This window comes from Panulirus ornatus, chromosome 28 (genome assembly GCF_036320965.1).
Source record: "Panulirus ornatus isolate Po-2019 chromosome 28, ASM3632096v1, whole genome shotgun sequence".
NCBI classification, from domain to species: domain Eukaryota; kingdom Metazoa; phylum Arthropoda; class Malacostraca; order Decapoda; family Palinuridae; genus Panulirus; species Panulirus ornatus.
In genome coordinates, this window is record NC_092251.1 from 18,629,074 (window position 1) to 18,650,975 (window position 21,902).

At 42.1% G+C, this 21,902-nt stretch overlaps 1 protein-coding gene across 2 annotated transcripts in view; it reads left to right on the top strand.

Moving 5' to 3' along the window:
• Hira (histone cell cycle regulator-like protein) overlaps positions 1-21,902 on the top strand; it is a 539,085-nt gene that overhangs the window by 310,606 nt on the left and 206,577 nt on the right. For both annotated transcript variants that reach the window (XM_071678795.1, XM_071678796.1), the window contains exon 11: positions 5,680-5,904. In XM_071678795.1, coding sequence (XP_071534896.1) covers positions 5,680-5,904 — 225 coding nt within the window. The remainder of the gene's footprint in view (positions 1-5,679; positions 5,905-21,902) is intronic.

Sequence of the window (21,902 nt, forward strand, 5' to 3'; positions counted from 1 at the left end):
TCAGGAATGTATGTAGGTGAGCAAGTATGCACATATACATGTTTATATATGTATATGTTTGTAAATGTTCATTTTTTTATTATTTTGCTTTGTCGCTGTCTCCTGCGTTAGCGAGGTAGCGTAAGGAAACAGACGAAAGAATGGCCCAACCCACCCACATACACATGTATAGACATACACGTCCACACACGCAAATATACATACCTATACATCTCACCATATACATATATATACACACACAGGCATATACATATATACACATGTACATAGTTCGTACTGTCTGCCTTTATTCATTCCCATCACCACCCCACCACACATGAAATAACAACCCCTTCCCCCCGCATGTGCTCTAGGTAGCGCTAGGAAAAGACAACAAAGGCCACATTTGTTCACACTCTGTCTCTAGCTGTCATGTATAATGCACTGAAACCACAGCCCCCTTTCCACATCCATGCCCCACAGACCTTTCTATGGTTTAGCCCAGACACTTCTCATGCCCTGGTTCAATCCATTGACAGCAAGTCGACCCCAGTATACCACATTGTTCCAATTCACTCTGTTCCTTGCATGCCTTTCACCCTCCTGCATGTTCAGTCCCCGATCACTCAGAATCTTTTTCACTCCATCTTTCCACCTCCAATTTGGCCTCCCACTTCTCCTCAATCCCTCCACTTCTGACACATATCCTCTTGGTCAATTTTTCCTCACTCATTCTCTCCATGTGACTAAACCATTTCAAAACACCCTCTTGTGCTCTCTCAACCACACTCTTTTTATTCCCACACATCTCTCTTACCCTATTATTACTTACTTAATCAAACCACCTCACACCAAATATTGTCCTCAAACATCTCATTTCCAGCATTTCCTCTGCACAATTCTATTTATAGCCAACGCCTCGCAACCATATAACATTGTTGGAACCGCTATTCCTTCAAACATACCCATTTTTGCTTTCCAAGATAATGTTCTTGACTTCCACACATTCTTCAACGCTCCCAGAACTTTCGCCCCTTCCCCCACCTTATGATTCACTTCCACTCCCATGGTTCCATCCGCTGCCAAATCCACTCCCAGATATCTAAAACACTTCACTTCCTCCAGTTTTTCTCCATTCAAACCTACCTCCCAGTTGACTTGTCCCTCAATCCTACTGTACCTAATAACCTTGCTCTTATTCACATTTACTCTCAGCTTTCTTCTTTCACACACTTTACCAAACTTAGTCACCAGCTTCTGCAGTTTCTCACATGAATCAGCCACCAGTGCTGTATTATCAGCGAACAACAACTGACTCACTTCCCAAGCTCTCTCATCCGTAACGGACTGCATACTTGCCCCTCTTTCCAAAACTCTTTCATTCACCCCCCTAACAACTCCATCCATAAACAAATTAAACAACCATGGAGACATCTCACACCCCTGCCGCAAACCAACATTCACTGAGAACTAATCACTTTCCTCTCTTCCTATACGTACACATGCCTTACATCCTCTATAAAAACTTTTCACTGCTTCTAACAACTTGCCCCCCCCCACACCATATATTCTTAATACCTTCCACAGAGCATCTCTATCAACTCTATCATATGCCTTCTCCAGATCCATAAATGCTACATACAAATCCATTTGCTTTTCCAAGTATTTCTCACATACATTCTTGAAAGCAAACACCTGATCCACACATCCTCTACCACTTCTGAAACCACACAGCTCTTCCCCAATCTGATGCTCTGTACATTCCTTCACACTCTCAATCAATCCCCTCCCATATAATTTCCCAGGAATACTCAACAAACTTATACCTCTGTAATTTGAGCACTCACTTTTATCCCCTTTGCCTTTGTACAATGGCACTATGCAAGCATTCCGCCAGTCCTCAGGCACCTCACCATGAGTCATACATACATTGAATAACCTTACCAGCCAGTCAACAATACAGTCACCCCCTTTTTTAATAAATTCCACTGCAATACCATCCAAACCCGCTGCCTTGCCAGCTTTCATCTTCCACAAAGCTTTTACTACCTCTTCTCTGTTTACCAAATCATTCTCCCTAACCCTTTTACTTTGCACACCACCTTGACCAAAACAACCTATATCTGCCACTATATCATCAAACTTTCAAAATACTCACTCCATCTCCTTCTCACATCACCACTACGTGTTATCACCTTCCCATTAGCCCCCTTCACTGAAGTTCCCATTTGTTCCCTTGTCTTACGCACTTTATTTACCTCCTTCCAAAATATCTTTTTATTCTCCCTAAAATTTAATGATACTCTCTCACTCCAACTCTCATTTGCCCTCTTTTTCACCTCTTGCACCTTTCTCTTGACCTCCTGCCTCTTTCTTTTATACATCTCCCAGTCATTTGCATTATTTCCCTGCAAAAATCGTCCAAATGCCTCTCTTTTCTTTCACTAATAATCTTACTTCTTCATCCCACCACTCACTACCCTTTCTAATCTGCCCACCTCCCACGCTTCTCATGCCACAAGCATCTTTAGCGCACTCCATCACTGATTCCCTAAATACATCCCATTCCTCCCCCACTCCCCTTACTTCCATTGTTCTCACCTTTTTCCATTCTGTACTCATTCTCTCCTGGTACTTCCTCATACAAGTCTCCTTCCCAAGCTCACTTACTCTCACCACTCTATTCACCCCAACATTCTTCTTTTCTGAAAACCTCTACAAATCTTCACCTTCGCCTCCACAAGATAATGATCAGACATCTCCCCAGTTGTACCTCTCAGCACATTAACATCCAAAAGTCTCTCTTTCACGCGCCTATCAATTAACACATAATCCAGTAATGGTCTCTGGCCATCTCTCTTACTTACATACGTATACTTATGTATATCTCTCTTTGTAAACCAGGTATTCCCAATCACCAGTCCTTTTTCAGCACATAAATCTACAAGCTCTTCACCATTTCCATTTACAACACTGAACACCCCATGTATACCAATTATTCCCTGAACTGCCACATTACTCACCTTCGCATACAAATCACCCATCACTATGACCCGGTCTTGTGCATCAAAACTACTAACACACCCACTCTGCTGCCTCTCATGATCTTTCTTCTCATGCCCAGGTGCATATGCACCAATAATCACCCATCTCTCTCCGTCCACTTTCAGTTTTACCCATATCAATCTAGAGTTTACTTTCTTACACTCTATCACATACTCCCACCACTCCTGTTTCAGGATTAGTGCTACTCCTTTCCTTGCTCTTTTCCTCTCACTAACCCTTGACTTTACTCCCAAGACATTCCGAAACCACTCTTCCCCTTTACCATTGAGCCTCAGTTCACTCAGAGCCAAAACATCCAGGTTCCTTTCCTCAAACATACTACCTATCTCTCTTTTTTTTCTCATCTTGTTTACATCCACACACATTTAGACACCCCAATCTGAGCCTTTGAGGAGGATGAGTACTCCTTGTGTGACTTCTTCTTCTGTTTCCCCTTTACATGGTTTTGTTATTATTATTATTATACTTAGTCGCTGTCTCCCGCATTAGTGAGGTAATGCAAGGAAACAGATGAAATTACGGCCCAACCCATCCACAAACACATTTATATACATAAAGCCAACACACTTATACTTTTCAACATACACATACACATACATACACAGACATATACATATATACACCTGTACATATTCAAACTTGCTGCCATCATCCATTCCCATCATCACCCCGCTACACATGACGTAGCACCCCCTCCCCCCATGCGTGTGTGCAAGTTAGCGCTGGGAAAAGACAACAAAGGCCACATTTGTTCACAATCCGTCTCTAGCTGTCATATGTAATTCACCGAAACCACAGCTCCCTTTCCACATCCAGGCCCCACAAAACTTTCCTAGGTTTACCCCAGTCACTTTACACGCCCTGGTTCAATCCATTGAGAGCACATCAGCCCCAGTATACCACATCGTTCCAGTTCACTCTATTCCTTGCACACCTTTTACCCTCCTGTACGTTCGCCTTTCACCCTCCTGTATGTTCAAGCCTTGATCTCTCAAAATCTTTTTCACTCCATCCTTCCACCTCCAGTTTGGTCTCTTGCGTCTCCTCATTCCCTTTACCTCTGACACATATATCTTCTTTGTCAACCTTTTGTCATTCATTCTCATCATCTGACCAAACCATTTCAATACACCCTCTTCTGCTCTCTCAATCACACTCTTTTATTACCACACATCTCTCTTGCCTTTTCAATACTTACTTGATCAAACCACCTCGCACCACATATTGTCCTCAAACATTTCATTTCCAACACATCAACCCTCCTCTGCACAACCCTATCTATAGCCCATGCCTCGCAGCCATATAACTTTGTTGGAACCACTATTTCTTCAAACATACCCATTTTTGCTCTCCGAGATAATGTCCTCACCTTCCACACATTCTTCAGTGCTCCCAGAACCTTCACCACCTCCCCCACCCTTTGATTCACTTCCATTTCCATGGTTCCATCTGCTGCTAAATCCACTGCCAGCTATCTAAGATACTTCACTTCCTCCAGTTTTTCTCCTTTCAAACTTACCTCCCAATTAACTTGTCCCTCAACCCTATTGAACCTAATAACTTGCTCTTATTCATATTTACTCTTAGCTGTCTTCTTTCACACACTTTACCAAACTCAGTCACCAACTTCTGCAGTTTCTCACCTGAATCACCCACCAGTGCTGTATCATCAGCAAACAACTACTGACTCACTTCCTAAGCCCTCTCATCCACAGCAGACTGTATACTTGCCCCTCTTTCCAAAACTCTTGCATTCACCTCCCTAAAAACCCCATCCATAAACAAATTAAACAACCATGGAGACATCACATACCCCTGCTGCAAACCAACATTCACTGTGAACCAATCACTTCCCTCTCTTCCTACTTGTACACATGCCTTACATCCTTGATAAAAACTTTTCACTGCTTCTAGCAACTTACCTTCCACACCGTATAATCTTAATACATTCCACAAAGCATCTCTATCAACTCTTATCATGAGCGTTCTCCAGATCCATAAATGCTACATATAAATCCATCTGTTTTTCTAAGTATTTCTAACATACATTCTTCAAAGCAAAATCCTGATCTACACATCATCTACCACTTCTGAAACCACACTGCTCTTCTCCAGTCTGATGCTCTGTACATGCCTTTACCCCTCTCAATATAATATATGTACATGTGTGTGCATATATTATACATATGTGTATGAGTTGATATGCTTTCTTCATCTGTTTCCTGGCACCACCTTGCTAATACAGGAAACAGCGATCAGGTATAAAAAATGTAGAAGGAATTCTTTTGATGTTCTTGCTATTGAATTAAATATTTTTTTTTCAAGGAGAAAAGAATATTGAAATATGAAATGAGGTTAAAGGTGGTTTGATAACACCTGTCATTTAACAAAGGATTGGGACTTGTAGTTTTGTGAAGCTTGATTTTATTTTAGTGAGCTGCCATATAATACTATAGATCTATTTTTTGATGGTATTTATAGCTCTTTGATCATTCATTTTTTGACATGTTGTCTTGATCTATGATTTACATATTCATATGTTTTCTATAGACCCATCGTAGACTTAGTACATAATACAGAATCTTTTCCAACTTAGATTTACTTTCATTGTCTAATACATTATTTTATTTTCAGTGTGGAGACTCCAAATAAGTCTTATGAAGCCAGCTTTTCTTCAAGTCAACAAGAAAAGAGTAAGATTGTGGTAGAAAAAGTTGATGGAGTAGTGGAGCCTAATGTGTCAAGCAGTCGACCACCGGCAGCCTTCAGCACTAATTCTAGTAGCTCACCTAGTAAAGGGGTGTCCCTTCCAGCTGAATTCAATGGAGTTCCTGCAGGTCTTCCTGCTAGATTTGGAAAGTAAGTTTTTTCCCAAGACATACTTGTGATGGGTTATTCTCCTCTTCTAAGCATGATGCTGTAGTCAAAGATCACCATTCATAATTCCTCTTTAATCTTGAATCTTTCAGTTTTTACTATCTACTTTACACATCTCTTTTCCAGGGAGGGGCAGGGAAAGATGATACAGTCTTGTCAAAAATAGTGTCTTGCTCACAGTGTAACCACTTGATGGTTGATTTGGGTAACTCATGATGAGGTGCCTGAGGGCTGGCAGAATGCTTGCATAGTGCCATTGTACAAAGGCAAAGGGGATAAGAGTGAGTGCTCAAATTACAGAGGTATAAGTTTGTTGAGTATTCCTGGGAAATTATATGGGAGGGTATTAATTGAGAGGGTGAAGGCATGTACAGAGCACCAGATTGGGGAAGAGCAGTGTGGTTTCAGAAGTGGTAGAGGATGTGTGGATCAGGTGTTTGCTTTGAAAAATGTATGTGAGAAATACTTAGAAAAGCAAATGGATTTGTATGTAGCATTTATGTAACTGGAGAAGGCATATGATAGAGTTGATAGAGATGCTATGTGAAAGGTATTAAGAATATATGGTGTGGGAGGTAAGTTGTTAGAAGCAGTGAAAAGTTTTTACCGAGGATGTAAGGCATGTGTACGTGTAGGAAGAGAGTAAAGTGATTGGTTCTCAGTGAATGTTGGTTTGTGGCAGGGGTGTGTGATGTCTCCATGGTTGTTTAATTTGTTTATGGATGGGGTTGTTAGGGAGGTGAATGCAAGAGTCTTGGAGAGCGGGGTAAGTATGCAGTCTGTTGTGGATGAGAGAGCTTGGGAAGTGAGTCAGTTGTTGTTCGCTGATGATACAGCGCTGGTGGCTGATGTGGAAGAGAAACTGCAAAAGCTGGTGACTAAGTTTGGTAAAGTGTGTGAAAGAAGAAAGCTGAGAGTAAATGTGAATAAGAGCAAGGTTATTAGGTACAGTAGGTTTCAGCGACAAGTCAATTGGGAGGTAAGTTTGAAAGGAGAAAGACTGGAGGAAGTGAAGTGTTTTAGATATCTTGGAGTGGATTTGGCAGTGGATGGATCCATGGAAGCGGAAGTGAATCATAGGGTGGGGGAAGGGGCAAAAGTTCTGGGAGCGTTGAAAAATGTGTGGAAGTCGAGAACGTTATCTTGGAAAGCAAAAATGGGTATGTTTGAAGGAACAGTGGTTCCAACAATGTTATATGGTTGTGAGGCATGGGCAATAGATAGAGTTGTGCAGAGGAGGGTGGATGTGCTGGAAATGAGATGTTTGAGGACAATATGTGGTGTGAGGTGGTTTGATCGAGTAAGTAATGAAAGGGTAAGAGAGATGTGTGGTAATAAAAAGAGTGTGGTTGAGAGAGCAGAAGAGTGTGTTTTGATATGGTTTGTTCACATGGAGAGAATGAGTGAGGATAGATTGACAAAGAGGACATATGTGTCAGAGGCGGAGGGGAGGAGGAGAAGTGGGAGACCAAATTGGAGGTGGAAAGATGGAGTGAAAAAGATTTTGAGAGATCGGGGGCCTGAACATGCAGGAGGGTGAAAGGTGTGCAAGGAATAGAGTGAATTGGAACGATGTGGTATACCGGGGTCGATATGCTGTCAGTGGATTAAACCAGGGCATGTGAAGTGTCTGGGGTAAACCATGGAAAGTTTTGTGGGGCCTGGATGTGGAAAGGGAGCTGTGGTTTTGGTGCATTATACATGACAGCTAGAGACTGAGTGTGAACGAATGTGGCCTTTCTTGTCTTTTCCTAGCGCTACCTCACGCACATGCGGGGAGAGGGGGTTGTCATTTCATGTGTGGCGGGGTGGCGACAGTAATGAATAAGGGCAGACAGTATGAATTATGTACATGTGTGTATATGTATATGTCTGTGTGTGTGTATATATATGTATACATTGAGATGTATAGGTATGTAATATGTGCATGTGTGGACGTGTTTGTATATACATGTGTATGTGTGTGGGTTGGGCCATTCTTTCATCTGTTTCCTTGCGTTACTTCACTAACGCGGGAGACAGTGACAAAGTAAGAAAAAAAAGATATGTATTTCACCTGCATATGGCATGCAAAATGTGGGAGATGGGCAGATGAGAAAGGATAGTGAGTGGGGGGATGAAGAAATAAAGTTGCAAGGTTGCAAAGCTAATTGAGTGATATTTTTTACATATGCACATCCATGTGCAGTAATGATCATCTTCCAATTATGGTTCAAGTAGTTTACTGCATAATGTAACACGAGCATAAGTATACATAGAAAAACAAGTCACTACGTCAGGTGGGTGCCCTCTGTTACTTTAGGCAGCCTTGGCTGAACTCAAGAGGAGACTACTTCATCTTCAGTTAAACAATAATATTTTCCATTTTTGATGGGTTTCTTAGTCTTAATATGTTTTTGTTTATATTTCGTTAGAATTTCTGAAAAATACCCCAAACATGTGTTTATATTTGGAGAGATAGGTAATGTATTTGAGGAAAGGAACTTGGATGTTTTGGCTCTGAGTGAAACGAAGCTCAAGGGCATAGGGGAAGAATGGCATGGGAATGTCTTGGGAGTAAAGGCAGGGGTTGGTGATAGGACAAGAGCAAAGGAATGAGTAGCACTCCTCCCGAAGCTGGAGTTGTGGGAATATGTGATAGCGTGAATGAAAGTAAGTTCTAGATTGATATGGGTAAAACTGAAAGTGGATGGATAGAAATGGGTGATTATTGGTGCCTATGCACCTGGTCATGAGAAGAAATATCATGAGAGCTATGTGTTTTAGGAGCAGCTGAGTGAGTGTTTTAGCAGCTTTGATGCTCAAAACCGGTTTTTAGTGATGGGTGATTTGAATACAAAGGTGACTTATGTGGCTGTTGAGAGTATAATTGGTGTTCATGGGGTGTTCATTGTTGCAATTGGAAATGATGAAGAGCTTGTAAATTTGTTTGCTGAAAAGGACTGGTGATTGGGAATACCTGGTTTAAAGAGATATACGTAAGTATACGTACGTGAGCAGGGAAGATGGCCAGAAGGTATTATTGGATTACGTGTTACTTGATAGGCGTGTGACAGAGAGACTTTTGGATGTTAATGTGCTGAGAGGTGCAGCTTGAAGGATGTCTGATCACTATGTTGTGGAGGTGAAGGTGAAGATTTGTAGAGGTTTTTAGAAAAGAAGAGAGAATGTTGGGAAGAAGAGAGTGGTGAGAGTAAGTGAGCTTGGAAAGGAGGCTTGTGTGAGGAAGTACCAGGAGAGATTGAGTGCAGAATGGCAAAAGGTGAGAGCAAATGATGTAATGGGAGTGGGGGAGGGATGTGGCATGAGAAAGGTGGGAGGTGGGCAGATTAGAAAGGGTAATAAATGAATAGATAAATATATATGTATATTTTCTTATTATTATTATACTTTGTCACTGTCTCCTGCGTTAGCGAGGTAGCGCAAGGAAACAGATGAAAAAATGGCGCAACCCACCCACATACACATGTACATACATACACGTCCACACATGCACATATACATACCTATACATTTCAATATATACATATATATTGTTTAATTTGTTTTAATTTGTTTATGGATGGGGTTGTTAGGGAGGTGAATGCAAGAGTTTTGGAAAGAGGGGCAAGTATGAAGTCTGTTGTGGATGAGAGAGCTTGGGAAGTGAATCAGTTGTTGTTTGCTGATGATACAGCGCTGGTGGCTGATTCATGTGAGAAACTGCAGAAGCTGATGACTGAGTTTGGTGGGGTGTGTGAAAGAAGAAAGTTAAGAGTAAATGTGAATAAGAGCAAGGTTATTAGGTACAGTAGGGTTGAGGGTCAAGTCAATTGGGAGGTAAGTTTGAATGGAGAAAAACTGGAGGAAGTAAGGTGTTTTAGATATCTAGGAGTGGATCTGGCAGCGGATGGAACCATGGAAGCGGAAGTGGATCATAGGGTGGGGGAGGGGGCGAAAATCCTGGGAGCCTTGAAGAATGTGTGGAAGTCGAAAACATTATCTCGGAAAGCAAAAATGGGTATGTTTGAAGGAATAGTGGTTCCAGCAATGTTGCGAGGCATGGGCTATGGATAGAGTTGTGCGCAGGAGGGTGGATGTGCTGGAAATGAGATGTTTGAGGACAGTGTGTGGTGTGAGGTGGTTTGGTCGAGTAAGTAACGTAAGGGTAAGATGTGTGGAAATAAAAAGAGCGTGGTTGAGAGAGCAGAAGAGGGTGTTTTGAAATGGTTTGGGCACATGGAGAGAATGAGTGAGGAAAGATTGACCAAGAGGATATATGTGTCGGAGATGGAGAGAACGAGGAGAAGTGGGAGACCAAATTGAAGGTGGAAAGATGGAGTGAAAAAGATTTTGTGTGATCGGGGCCTGAACATGCAGGAGGGTGAAAGGAGGGCAAGGAATAGAGTGAATTGGATCGATGTGGTATACCGGGGTTGACGTGCTGTCAGTGGATTGAATCAGGGCATGTGAAGCGTCTGGGGTAAAGCATGGAAAGCTGTGTAGGTTTATATATTTCCGTTGTGTGGACGTGTATGTATATACATATGTATGGGGGTGGGTTGGGCCATTTCTTTCGTCTGTTTCCTTGCGCTACCTAGCAAACGCGGGAGACAGTGACAAAAAAAAAAAATATGCATACACAGACATATACATATATACACATGTACATAATTCATACTTGCTGCCTTTATTCATTCGTGTTGCCATCCCATCTGCCATGTGCATGAGGTAGCGCTAGAAAAAGACAACAAAAGCCACATTCGTTCACACTCAGTCTCTAGCTGTCATGTATAATGCACCAAAACCACAGCTCCCTTTCCACATCCAGGCCCCACAAAACTTTCCATGGTTTACCCCAGACGCTTAACATGCCCTGGTTCAATCCATTGACAGCACGTCGATCCGGTATACCACATCATTCCAATTCACTCTATTCCTTGCATGCCTTTTACCCCCCTGCATGTTCAGGCCCTGATTGCTCAAAATCATTTTCTCTCCATCTTTCCACCTCCAATTTGGTCTCCCACTTCTCCTTGTTCCCTCCACCTCTGACGCATATATCCTCTTTGTCAATCTTTCCTCACTCATTCTCTCCGTGTGACCAAACCATTTCAAAACACCCTCCTGTGCTCTCTCAACCACATTCTTTTTTTTACCACACATCTCTCTTACCCTTTCATTACTTACTCGATCAAACCTCCTCACACCACATATTGTCCTCAGACATCTCATTTTCAACACATCCACCCTCCTGCGCACAACTCTATCCTTAGCCCATGCCTCGCAACCATACAACATTGTTGGAACCACTATTCCTTCAAACATACCCATTTTTGCTTTCCGAGATAATGTTCTTGCCTTCCACACATTTTTCATCGCTCCCAGAACTTTCGCCTCCTCCCTCACCCTGTGACTCACTTCTGTTTCCATGGTTCCATCCGCTGCCAAATCCATTCCCAGATATCTAAAACACTTCACTTCCTCCAGTCTTTCTCCTTTCAAACTTACCTCCCAATTGACTTGTCCCTGAACCCTGTTGTACCTAATAACCTTGCTCTTATTCAGATTTACTCTCAGCTTTCTTCTTTCACATACTTTACTAAACTCAGTCACCAGCTTCTGCAATTTCTCATCCGAATCAGCCACCAGCGCTGTATCATCAGCGAACAACAACTTACTCACTTCCCAAGCTCTCTCATCCACAACAGACTGCATACTTTCCCCTCTCTCCAAAACTCTTGCATTTACCTCCCTAACAACCCCATCCATAAACAAATTAAACAACCTTGGAGACATCGTGCACCCCTGTCACAAACCGACATTCACTGAGAACCAATCACTTTCCTCTCTTTCTACTGGCACACATGCCTTACATCCTCAATGAAAACTTTTCACTGCATCTAACAACTTGCCTCCCACACCATATATTCTTAATACCTTCCACAGAGCATCTCTATCAACTCTATCATATCTTCTCCAGATCCATAAATGCTACATACAAATCCATTTGCTTTTCTAAGTATTTCTCACATACATTCTTCAAAGCAAACACCTGATCCACACATCCTCTACCACTTCTGAAACCACATTGCTCTTCCCCAACCTGATTCTCTGTACATGCCTTCACCCTCTCCATCAATACCCACCCATATAATTTCCCAGGAATACTCAACAATCTTATACCCCTGTAATTTGAGCACTCACCTTTATCCCCTTTGCCTTTGTACAATGGCACTCTGCATGCATTCCGTCAATCCTCAGGCACCTCACCATGAGTCATATATACATTGAATATCCTTACCAACCAGTCAACAACACAGTCACCCCCTTTTTTAATAAATTCCACTGCAATTAGAAGGGGTAATGAGTGGTGGGATGAAGAAGTAAGATTATTAGTGAAAGAGAAGAGAGAGGCATTTGTATGAGTTTTGCAGGGAAATAGTGCAAATGACTGGGAAATATATATTAAAGAAAGAGGCAGGAGGTCAAGAGAAAGATGCAAGAGGATGAAAAGAGGGCAGATGAGAGTTGGGGTGAGAGAGTATCATTAAACTTTAGGGAGAATAAAAAGATGTTTTGGAAGGAGGTAGAAAAAGTGCGTAAGGCAAGAGAACAAACGGGAACATCGGTGAAGGGGGCTAATGGGGAGGTGATAACAAGTAGTGGTGATGTGAGGATATGGAGTGAGTATTTTGAAGGTTTGTTGAATGTGTTAGATGATAGAGTGGCAGATCTAGGGTGTTTTGGTCGAGGTGGCGTGCGAATTGAGAGGGTTAGGGAGAAATATTTGGTAAACAGAGAAGAGGTAGTAAAAGCTTTGCAAAAGATGAAAGCTGGCAATGCAGCAGGTTTGGATGGCTAGAAACCCTCCCCTCCTTGTATTTTAACTTACTAAAAAGGGGAAACAGAAGGAGTCATGCAGGGAGTGCTCATCCTCCTCGAAGGCTCAGATTGGGGTGTCTAAATATGTGTGGATGTAACCAAGATGAGAAAAAAAAGAGAGATAGGTAGTATGTTTGAGGAAAGGAGCTTGGATGTTTTGGCTCTGAGTGAAATGAAGCTCAAGGGTAAAGGGGAAGAGTGGTTTGGGAATGTCTTGGGAGTAAAGTCAGGGGTCAGTGAGGGGACAAGAGCAAGGGAAGGAGTAGCACTACTCCTGAAACAGGAGTGGTGGGAGTATGTGATAGAGTGTAAGAAAGTAAACTCTAGATTGATGTGGGTAAAACTGAAAGTGGACGGAGAGAGATGGGTGATCATTGGTGCCTGTGTACCTGGGCATGAGAAGAAAGATCATGAAAGGCAAGTGTTTCGGGAGCAGCTGAGTGAGACTTTTGGATGTTAATGTGCTGAGAGGTGCAGCTTGAAGGATGTCTGATCACTATGTTGTGGAGGTGAAGGTGAAGATTTGTAGAGGTTTTTAGAAAAGAAGAGAGAATGTTGGGAAGAAGAGAGTGGTGAGAGTAAGTGAGCTTGGAAAGGAGGCTTGTGTGAGGAAGTACCAGGAGAGATTGAGTGCAGAATGGCAAAAGGTGAGAGCAAATGATGTAATGGGAGTGGGGGAGGGATGTGGCATGAGAAAGGTGGGAGGTGGGCAGATTAGAAAGGGTAATAAATGAATAGATAAATATATATGTATATTTTCTTATTATTATTATACTTTGTCACTGTCTCCTGCGTTAGCGAGGTAGCGCAAGGAAACAGATGAAAAAATGGCGCAACCCACCCACATACACATGTACATACATACACGTCCACACATGCACATATACATACCTATACATTTCAATATATACATATATATTGTTTAATTTGTTTTAATTTGTTTATGGATGGGTTGTTAGGGAGGTGAATGCAAGAGTTTTGGAAAGAGGGGCAAGTATGAAGTCTGTTGTGGATGAGAGAGCTTGGGAAGTGAATCAGTTGTTGTTTGCTGATGATACAGCGCTGGTGGCTGATTCATGTGAGAAACTGCAGAAGCTGATGACTGAGTTTGGTGGGGTGTGTGAAAGAAGAAAGTTAAGAGTAAATGTGAATAAGAGCAAGGTTATTAGGTACAGTAGGGTTGAGGGTCAAGTCAATTGGGAGGTAAGTTTGAATGGAGAAAAACTGGAGGAAGTAAGGTGTTTTAGATATCTAGGAGTGGATCTGGCAGCGGATGGAACCATGGAAGCGGAAGTGGATCATAGGGTGGGGGAGGGGGCGAAAATCCTGGGAGCCTTGAAGAATGTGTGGAAGTCGAAAACATTATCTCGGAAAGCAAAAATGGGTATGTTTGAAGGAATAGTGGTTCCAGCAATGTTGCGAGGCATGGGCTATGGATAGAGTTGTGCGCAGGAGGGTGGATGTGCTGGAAATGAGATGTTTGAGGACAGTGTGTGGTGTGAGGTGGTTTGGTCGAGTAAGTAACGTAAGGGTAAGATGTGTGGAAATAAAAAGAGCGTGGTTGAGAGAGCAGAAGAGGGTGTTTTGAAATGGTTTGGGCACATGGAGAGAATGAGTGAGGAAAGATTGACCAAGAGGATATATGTGTCGGAGATGGAGAGAACGAGGAGAAGTGGGAGACCAAATTGAAGGTGGAAAGATGGAGTGAAAAAGATTTTGTGTGATCGGGGCCTGAACATGCAGGAGGGTGAAAGGAGGGCAAGGAATAGAGTGAATTGGATCGATGTGGTATACCGGGGTTGACGTGCTGTCAGTGGATTGAATCAGGGCATGTGAAGCGTCTGGGGTAAAGCATGGAAAGCTGTGTAGGTTTATATATTTCGTTGTGTGGACGTGTATGTATATACATATGTATGGGGGTGGGTTGGGCCATTTCTTTCGTCTGTTTCCTTGCGCTACCTAGCAAACGCGGGAGACAGTGACAAAAAAAAAAAATATGCATACACAGACATATACATATATACACATGTACATAATTCATACTTGCTGCCTTTATTCATTCGTGTTGCCATCCCATCTGCCATGTGCATGAGGTAGCGCTAGAAAAAGACAACAAAAGCCACATTCGTTCACACTCAGTCTCTAGCTGTCATGTATAATGCACCAAAACCACAGCTCCCTTTCCACATCCAGGCCCCACAAAACTTTCCATGGTTTACCCCAGACGCTTAACATGCCCTGGTTCAATCCATTGACAGCACGTCGATCCGGTATACCACATCATTCAATTCACTCTATTCCTTGCATGCCTTTTACCCCCCTGCATGTTCAGGCCCTGATTGCTCAAAATCATTTTCTCTCCATCTTTCCACCTCCAATTTGGTCTCCCACTTCTCCTTGTTCCCTCCACCTCTGACGCATATATCCTCTTTGTCAATCTTTCCTCACTCATTCTCTCCGTGTGACCAAACCATTTCAAAACACCCTCCTGTGCTCTCTCAACCACATTCTTTTTTTTACCACACATCTCTCTTACCCTTTCATTACTTACTCGATCAAACCTCCTCACACCACATATTGTCCTCAGACATCTCATTTTCAACACATCCACCCTCCTGCGCACAACTCTATCCTTAGCCCATGCCTCGCAACCATACAACATTGTTGGAACCACTATTCCTTCAAACATACCCATTTTTGCTTTCCGAGATAATGTTCTTGCCTTCCACACATTTTTCATCGCTCCCAGAACTTTCGCCTCCTCCCTCACCCTGTGACTCACTTCTGTTTCCATGGTTCCATCCGCTGCCAAATCCATTCCCAGATATCTAAAACACTTCACTTCCTCCAGTCTTTCTCCTTTCAAACTTACCTCCCAATTGACTTGTCCCTGAACCCTGTTGTACCTAATAACCTTGCTCTTATTCAGATTTACTCTCAGCTTTCTTCTTTCACATACTTTACTAAACTCAGTCACCAGCTTCTGCAATTTCTCATCCGAATCAGCCACCAGCGCTGTATCATCAGCGAACAACAACTTACTCACTTCCCAAGCTCTCTCATCCACAACAGACTGCATACTTTCCCCTCTCTCCAAAACTCTTGCATTTACCTCCCTAACAACCCCATCCATAAACAAATTAAACAACCTTGGAGACATCGTGCACCCCTGTCACAAACCGACATTCACTGAGAACCAATCACTTTCCTCTCTTTCTACTGGCACACATGCCTTACATCCTCAATGAAAACTTTTCACTGCATCTAACAACTTGCCTCCCACACCATATATTCTTAATACCTTCCACAGAGCATCTCTATCAACTCTATCATATCTTCTCCAGATCCATAAATGCTACATACAAATCCATTTGCTTTTCTAAGTATTTCTCACATACATTCTTCAAAGCAAACACCTGATCCACACATCCTCTACCACTTCTGAAACCACATTGCTCTTCCCCAACCTGATTCTCTGTACATGCCTTCACCCTCTCCATCAATACCCACCCATATAATTTCCCAGGAATACTCAACAATCTTATACCCCTGTAATTTGAGCACTCACCTTTATCCCCTTTGCCTTTGTACAATGGCACTCTGCATGCATTCCGTCAATCCTCAGGCACCTCACCATGAGTCATATATACATTGAATATCCTTACCAACCAGTCAACAACACAGTCACCCCCTTTTTTAATAAATTCCACTGCAATTAGAAGGGGTAATGAGTGGTGGGATGAAGAAGTAAGATTATTAGTGAAAGAGAAGAGAGAGGCATTTGTATGAGTTTTGCAGGGAAATAGTGCAAATGACTGGGAAATATATATTAAAGAAAGAGGCAGGAGGTCAAGAGAAAGATGCAAGAGGATGAAAAGAGGGCAGATGAGAGTTGGGGTGAGAGAGTATCATTAAACTTTAGGGAGAATAAAAAGATGTTTTGGAAGGAGGTAGAAAAAGTGCGTAAGGCAAGAGAACAAACGGGAACATCGGTGAAGGGGGCTAATGGGGAGGTGATAACAAGTAGTGGTGATGTGAGGATATGGAGTGAGTATTTTGAAGGTTTGTTGAATGTGTTAGATGATAGAGTGGCAGATCTAGGGTGTTTTGGTCGAGGTGGCGTGCGAATTGAGAGGGTTAGGGAGAAATATTTGGTAAACAGAGAAGAGGTAGTAAAAGCTTTGCAAAAGATGAAAGCTGGCAATGCAGCAGGTTTGGATGGCTAGAAACCCTCCCCTCCTTGTATTTTAACTTACTAAAAAGGGGAAACAGAAGGAGTCATGCAGGGAGTGCTCATCCTCCTCGAAGGCTCAGATTGGGGTGTCTAAATATGTGTGGATGTAACCAAGATGAGAAAAAAAAGAGAGATAGGTAGTATGTTTGAGGAAAGGAGCTTGGATGTTTTGGCTCTGAGTGAAATGAAGCTCAAGGGTAAAGGGGAAGAGTGGTTTGGGAATGTCTTGGGAGTAAAGTCAGGGGTCAGTGAGGGGACAAGAGCAAGGGAAGGAGTAGCACTACTCCTGAAACAGGAGTGGTGGGAGTATGTGATAGAGTGTAAGAAAGTAAACTCTAGATTGATGTGGGTAAAACTGAAAGTGGACGGAGAGAGATGGGTGATCATTGGTGCCTGTGTACCTGGGCATGAGAAGAAAGATCATGAAAGGCAAGTGTTTCGGGAGCAGCTGAGTGAGGTCGCAAGGCTGCCAATAACGTATATATGTTACAAATACTATACTGATCCTTATCTTGCAAGGACGTTAAATTTGTTATGTTTCACAACACCGGATAACACTTATCTGAAAGTCACAGGATTGAATCAAACACCAGAATTAAAGTGTACAAAAACACATTAAAGGCACAACTCGTTTACATTAACACTGAACATGGGTTTAACATTGAACTTGAATTTAACATTGAACATGAGTTTAACACTCCAGGTAAGATTACACTTAGACCCTTCTATAACAAGTTACAATTCTATGATACTCAATTATGACAGAGGCAAAACAATGTAGGGTCTGTATCGCGCACTTCACTCGGGTAACAGGCTTACAGCAGGGTGGACACCACTTACCTTGCTAGGCTAGAGAAAGAGAAATTGAGTCTCAGCAGGTGTCAGGGGTACTTATTACAAGTAAAGACGAGCGTCCGCCCTGCTGCTACAACGCTACCCTTGATTGGCTATGGGACTAAGATCCAATTCTGATTGGTCCGTCGCACATTCTGTGTAGATCAACCTCCTTTGTCCTCTTGTTTATGACAGCAGACAGCAGCGATGACATGTCTTGTATGCTCACTAACAACTTAATCTCATGCCTCTGATAAGGGTTCGGGTGCTCAAGGACAGGTCGCCATCTGGCTTCAAAACAGGATTACACCACCATACACATTACACCACCATACACAAGGAAACACACACGTTATATACACAAACATGTGGGCAGACGCACACACATGTTAGTAACAGTTTGTAGTTTTGATGCACGAGACTGGGTTATAATAATGGGTGATTTGAATGCAAAGGTGAGTAATGTGGCAGTTGATGGAATAATTGGTGTACATGGAGTGTTCAGTGTTGTAAATGGAAATGGTGAAGAGCTTGTAGATTTGTGTTGAGGAGGCAGAACTGCACTTATGTAAAATCTTACTGCAACATCTACTGCTGTTGAACAATTGTGTGTTCAGATTTGCAGAGAACCTTCCAAACTTTACATATATGTCACTTACAGATGCCCTAGTCAGCCAGCAGATATTGACATGGTCATGTGTGAGGGTTTGCAATGAGCAAAACAGGATATAGACTTGATCATTCTTAGGGATTTTAATCTTCCAGAAATCAACTTGTAAACTATCTCAGGTGAAGAGAGTGAATCTGCTAGACTTACCAACTTTGTTGAAGACAATTTTCTCTACCACTACTTCACTGAGCTGATGGGGAAAGCTGATATACTTGCATTGCAAGAGTTCTTGGAACCTAATACCCATGTTGGAGAAAATTTAGGCGGTTGTGACCATAATGTGTTTGGATTTGACATAGATGTCAAAACCAACTCCTTATTCGACATAGATATCAAAACCAACTCCTTTAAAACTGGTACTATTACCCTGAACTTTAAAAAAGGGCAGATTTTAATGAGCTATGCTATGCGTTAAAGAGTCTCTCACCCTTGGGTCATGCCCAGAGGAATTATAGGCCAGTCTTAAGCAGTTTATCAATCACCATGTTACATTCATTTCCATGACCAACAGAAACAATAATACCAACAAACTCTATAAACTTAAGAAACTAGACAGTGATCCAAATATTGCAATGCATATAATACAGCACAATGTAGCACAATCAAAAGACAAGTGAAAGTTTTTTTTCAAAGAAGCCAAGAGAGAATACAGTGTTGCAAAAGATAATGATAGAGATCCTAAAAGGTTTTATAGATATATCTGTAATGAGAAGCATACAGATGCTCCCCAACTTATGATGGATTGACTTACGATTTTTCAAGTTTACTATGGTGCGATAATGATACGCATTCAATAGAAACTGTATTTTGAATTTTGATCTTTTCCCAGGCTAGCGTTATGTGATATAATACTCTCTCAGCGAGCCATGGCTTCCAGTCATCCGTGCAGTCACTAGTGTAAACAACTGTTACTCTACAGTGTATTGTGTTACCAGCATTTTTTTTATTTTGTGTTTTGTGTTTTTGCATCCCATTTTACAAAACACGCATCTATTTTTCCTGCCGGAGGTGAGAAGATGAAGGCAATTACTCTTAAGATGAAATTAAAGATTATTGGCCTGCATGAAGTTATTCCCGAAGTTATACCAGGAAAGTTCACAACAAAGAAACACTTTATTATAGGCTTTGTGTTAGATGATTTTGCCCTACTGTAGGCTAATGTAAGTGTTCTAAGAATGTTTAAGGTAGGGTAGGCTAAGCTGTGATGTTTGATAGGTTAGATGTACAGTATTAGATGTATTAAACATATTTTTGACTTACGATATTTTCAACTTACTATGGCTTTATCGGAACATAACCTCATTGTAAGTTGAGGAGCATCTGTATAAGGAGTGGAATACGACCCTTAGTAAAAGAAAATGGGGAATCCATTGTGGCCAATAAAAGCAAGGGAACAACTCTGAACAAGTTTTATTATCTCTGGTTTTATGCTAAAAAACAGTGACATGAATTTTGAGACAGTGGTTATTAGCTTTCACATGATACAAAATTTTTTTTTAGGCTTCAGTCACAGACAAAGGTCCACATCAAGGCCAGCCTTAATTGAAAAATAGGGAATTATGAAACAGAAAAAGAAAAGACAAGGGAAAATATTTACGAGTTTTGAAGGACGCAAAAGTTATTTTTTTTAAAGTGTCGAGTCATAGTTATTGGGAAAGACATGAGAAGGGCGTAAATGGGGAGGTGATAACAAGTAGTGGTGATGTGAGAAGGAGATGGAATGAGTATTTTGAAGGTTTGTTGAATGTGTCTGATGACAGAGTGGCAGATATAGGGTGTTTGGGTCGAGGTGGTGTGCAAAGTGAGAGGGTTAGGGAAAATGATTTGGTAAACAGAGAAGAGGTAGTAAAAGCTTTGCGGAAGATGAAAGCCGGCAAGGCAGCAGGTTTGGATGGTATTGCAGTGGAATTTATTAAAAAAGGGGGTGACTGTATTGTTGACTGGTTGGTAAGGTTATTTAATGTATGTATGACTCATGGTGAGGTGCCTGAGGATTGGCGGAATGCTTGCATAGTGCCATTGTACAAAGGCAAAGGGGATAAGAGTGAGTGCTCAAATTACAGAGGTATAAGTTTGTTGAGTATTCCTGGTAAATTATATGGGAGGGTATTGATTGAGAGGGTGAAGGCATGTACAGAGCATCAGATTGGGGAAGAGCAGTGTGGTTTCAGAAGTGGTAGAGGATGTGTGGATCAGGTGTTTGCTTTCAAGAATGTATGTGAGAAATACTTGGAAAAGCAAATGGATTTGTATGTAGCATTTATGGATCTGGAGAAGGCATATGATAGAGTTGATAGAGATGCTCTGTGGAAGGTATTAAGAATATATGGTGTGGGAGGCAAGTTGTTAGAAGCAGTGAAAAGTTTTTATCGAGGATGTAAGGCATGTGTATGTGTAGGAAGAGAGGAAAGTGATTGGTTCTCAGTGAATGTAGGTTTGCGGCAGGGGTGTGTGATGTCTCCTTGGTTGTTTAATTTGTTTATGGATGGGGTTGTTAGGGAGGTAAATGCAAGAGTTTTGGAAAGAGGGGCAAGTATGAAGTCTGTTGGGGATGAGAGAGCTTGGGAAGTGAGTCAGTTGTTGTTCGCTGATGATACAGCGCTGGTGGCGGATTCATGTGAGAAACTGCAGAAGCTGGTGACGGAGTTTGGTAAAGTGTGTGGAAGAAGAAAGTTAAGAGTAAATGTCAATAAGAGCAAGGTTATTAGGTACAGTAGGGTTGAGGGTCAAGTCAATTGGGAGGTGAGTTTGAATGGTGAGAGGCTGGAGGAAGTGAAGTGTTTTAGATATCTGTGAGTGGATCTGTCAGCGGATGGAACCATGGAAGCGGAAGTGGATCATAGGGTGGGGGAGGGGGCGAAAATTTTGGGAGCCTTGAAAAATGTGTGGAAGTCGAGAACATTATCCCGGAAAGCAAAAATGGGTATGTTTGAAGGAATAGTAGTTCCAACAATGTTGTATGGTTGCGAGGCGTGGGCTATGGATAGAGTTGTGCGCAGGAGGATGGATGTGCTGGAAATGAGATGTTTGAGGACAATGTGTGGTGTGAGGTGGTTTGATCGAGTAAGTAACGTAAGGGTAAGAGAGATGTGTGGAAATAAAAAGAGCGTGGTTGAGAGAGCAGAAGAGGGTGTTTTGAAATGGTTTGGGCACATGGAGAGAATGAGTGAGGAAAGATTGACCAAGAGGATATATGTGTCGGAGGTGGAGGGAACGAGGAGAAGAGGGAGACCAAATTGGAGGTGGAAAGATGGAGTGAAAAGGATTTTGTGTGATCGGGGCCTGAACATGCAGGAGGGTGAAAGGAGGGCAAGGAATAGAGTGAATTGGAGCGATGTGGTATACAGGGGTTGACGTGCTGTCAGTGGATTGAATCAA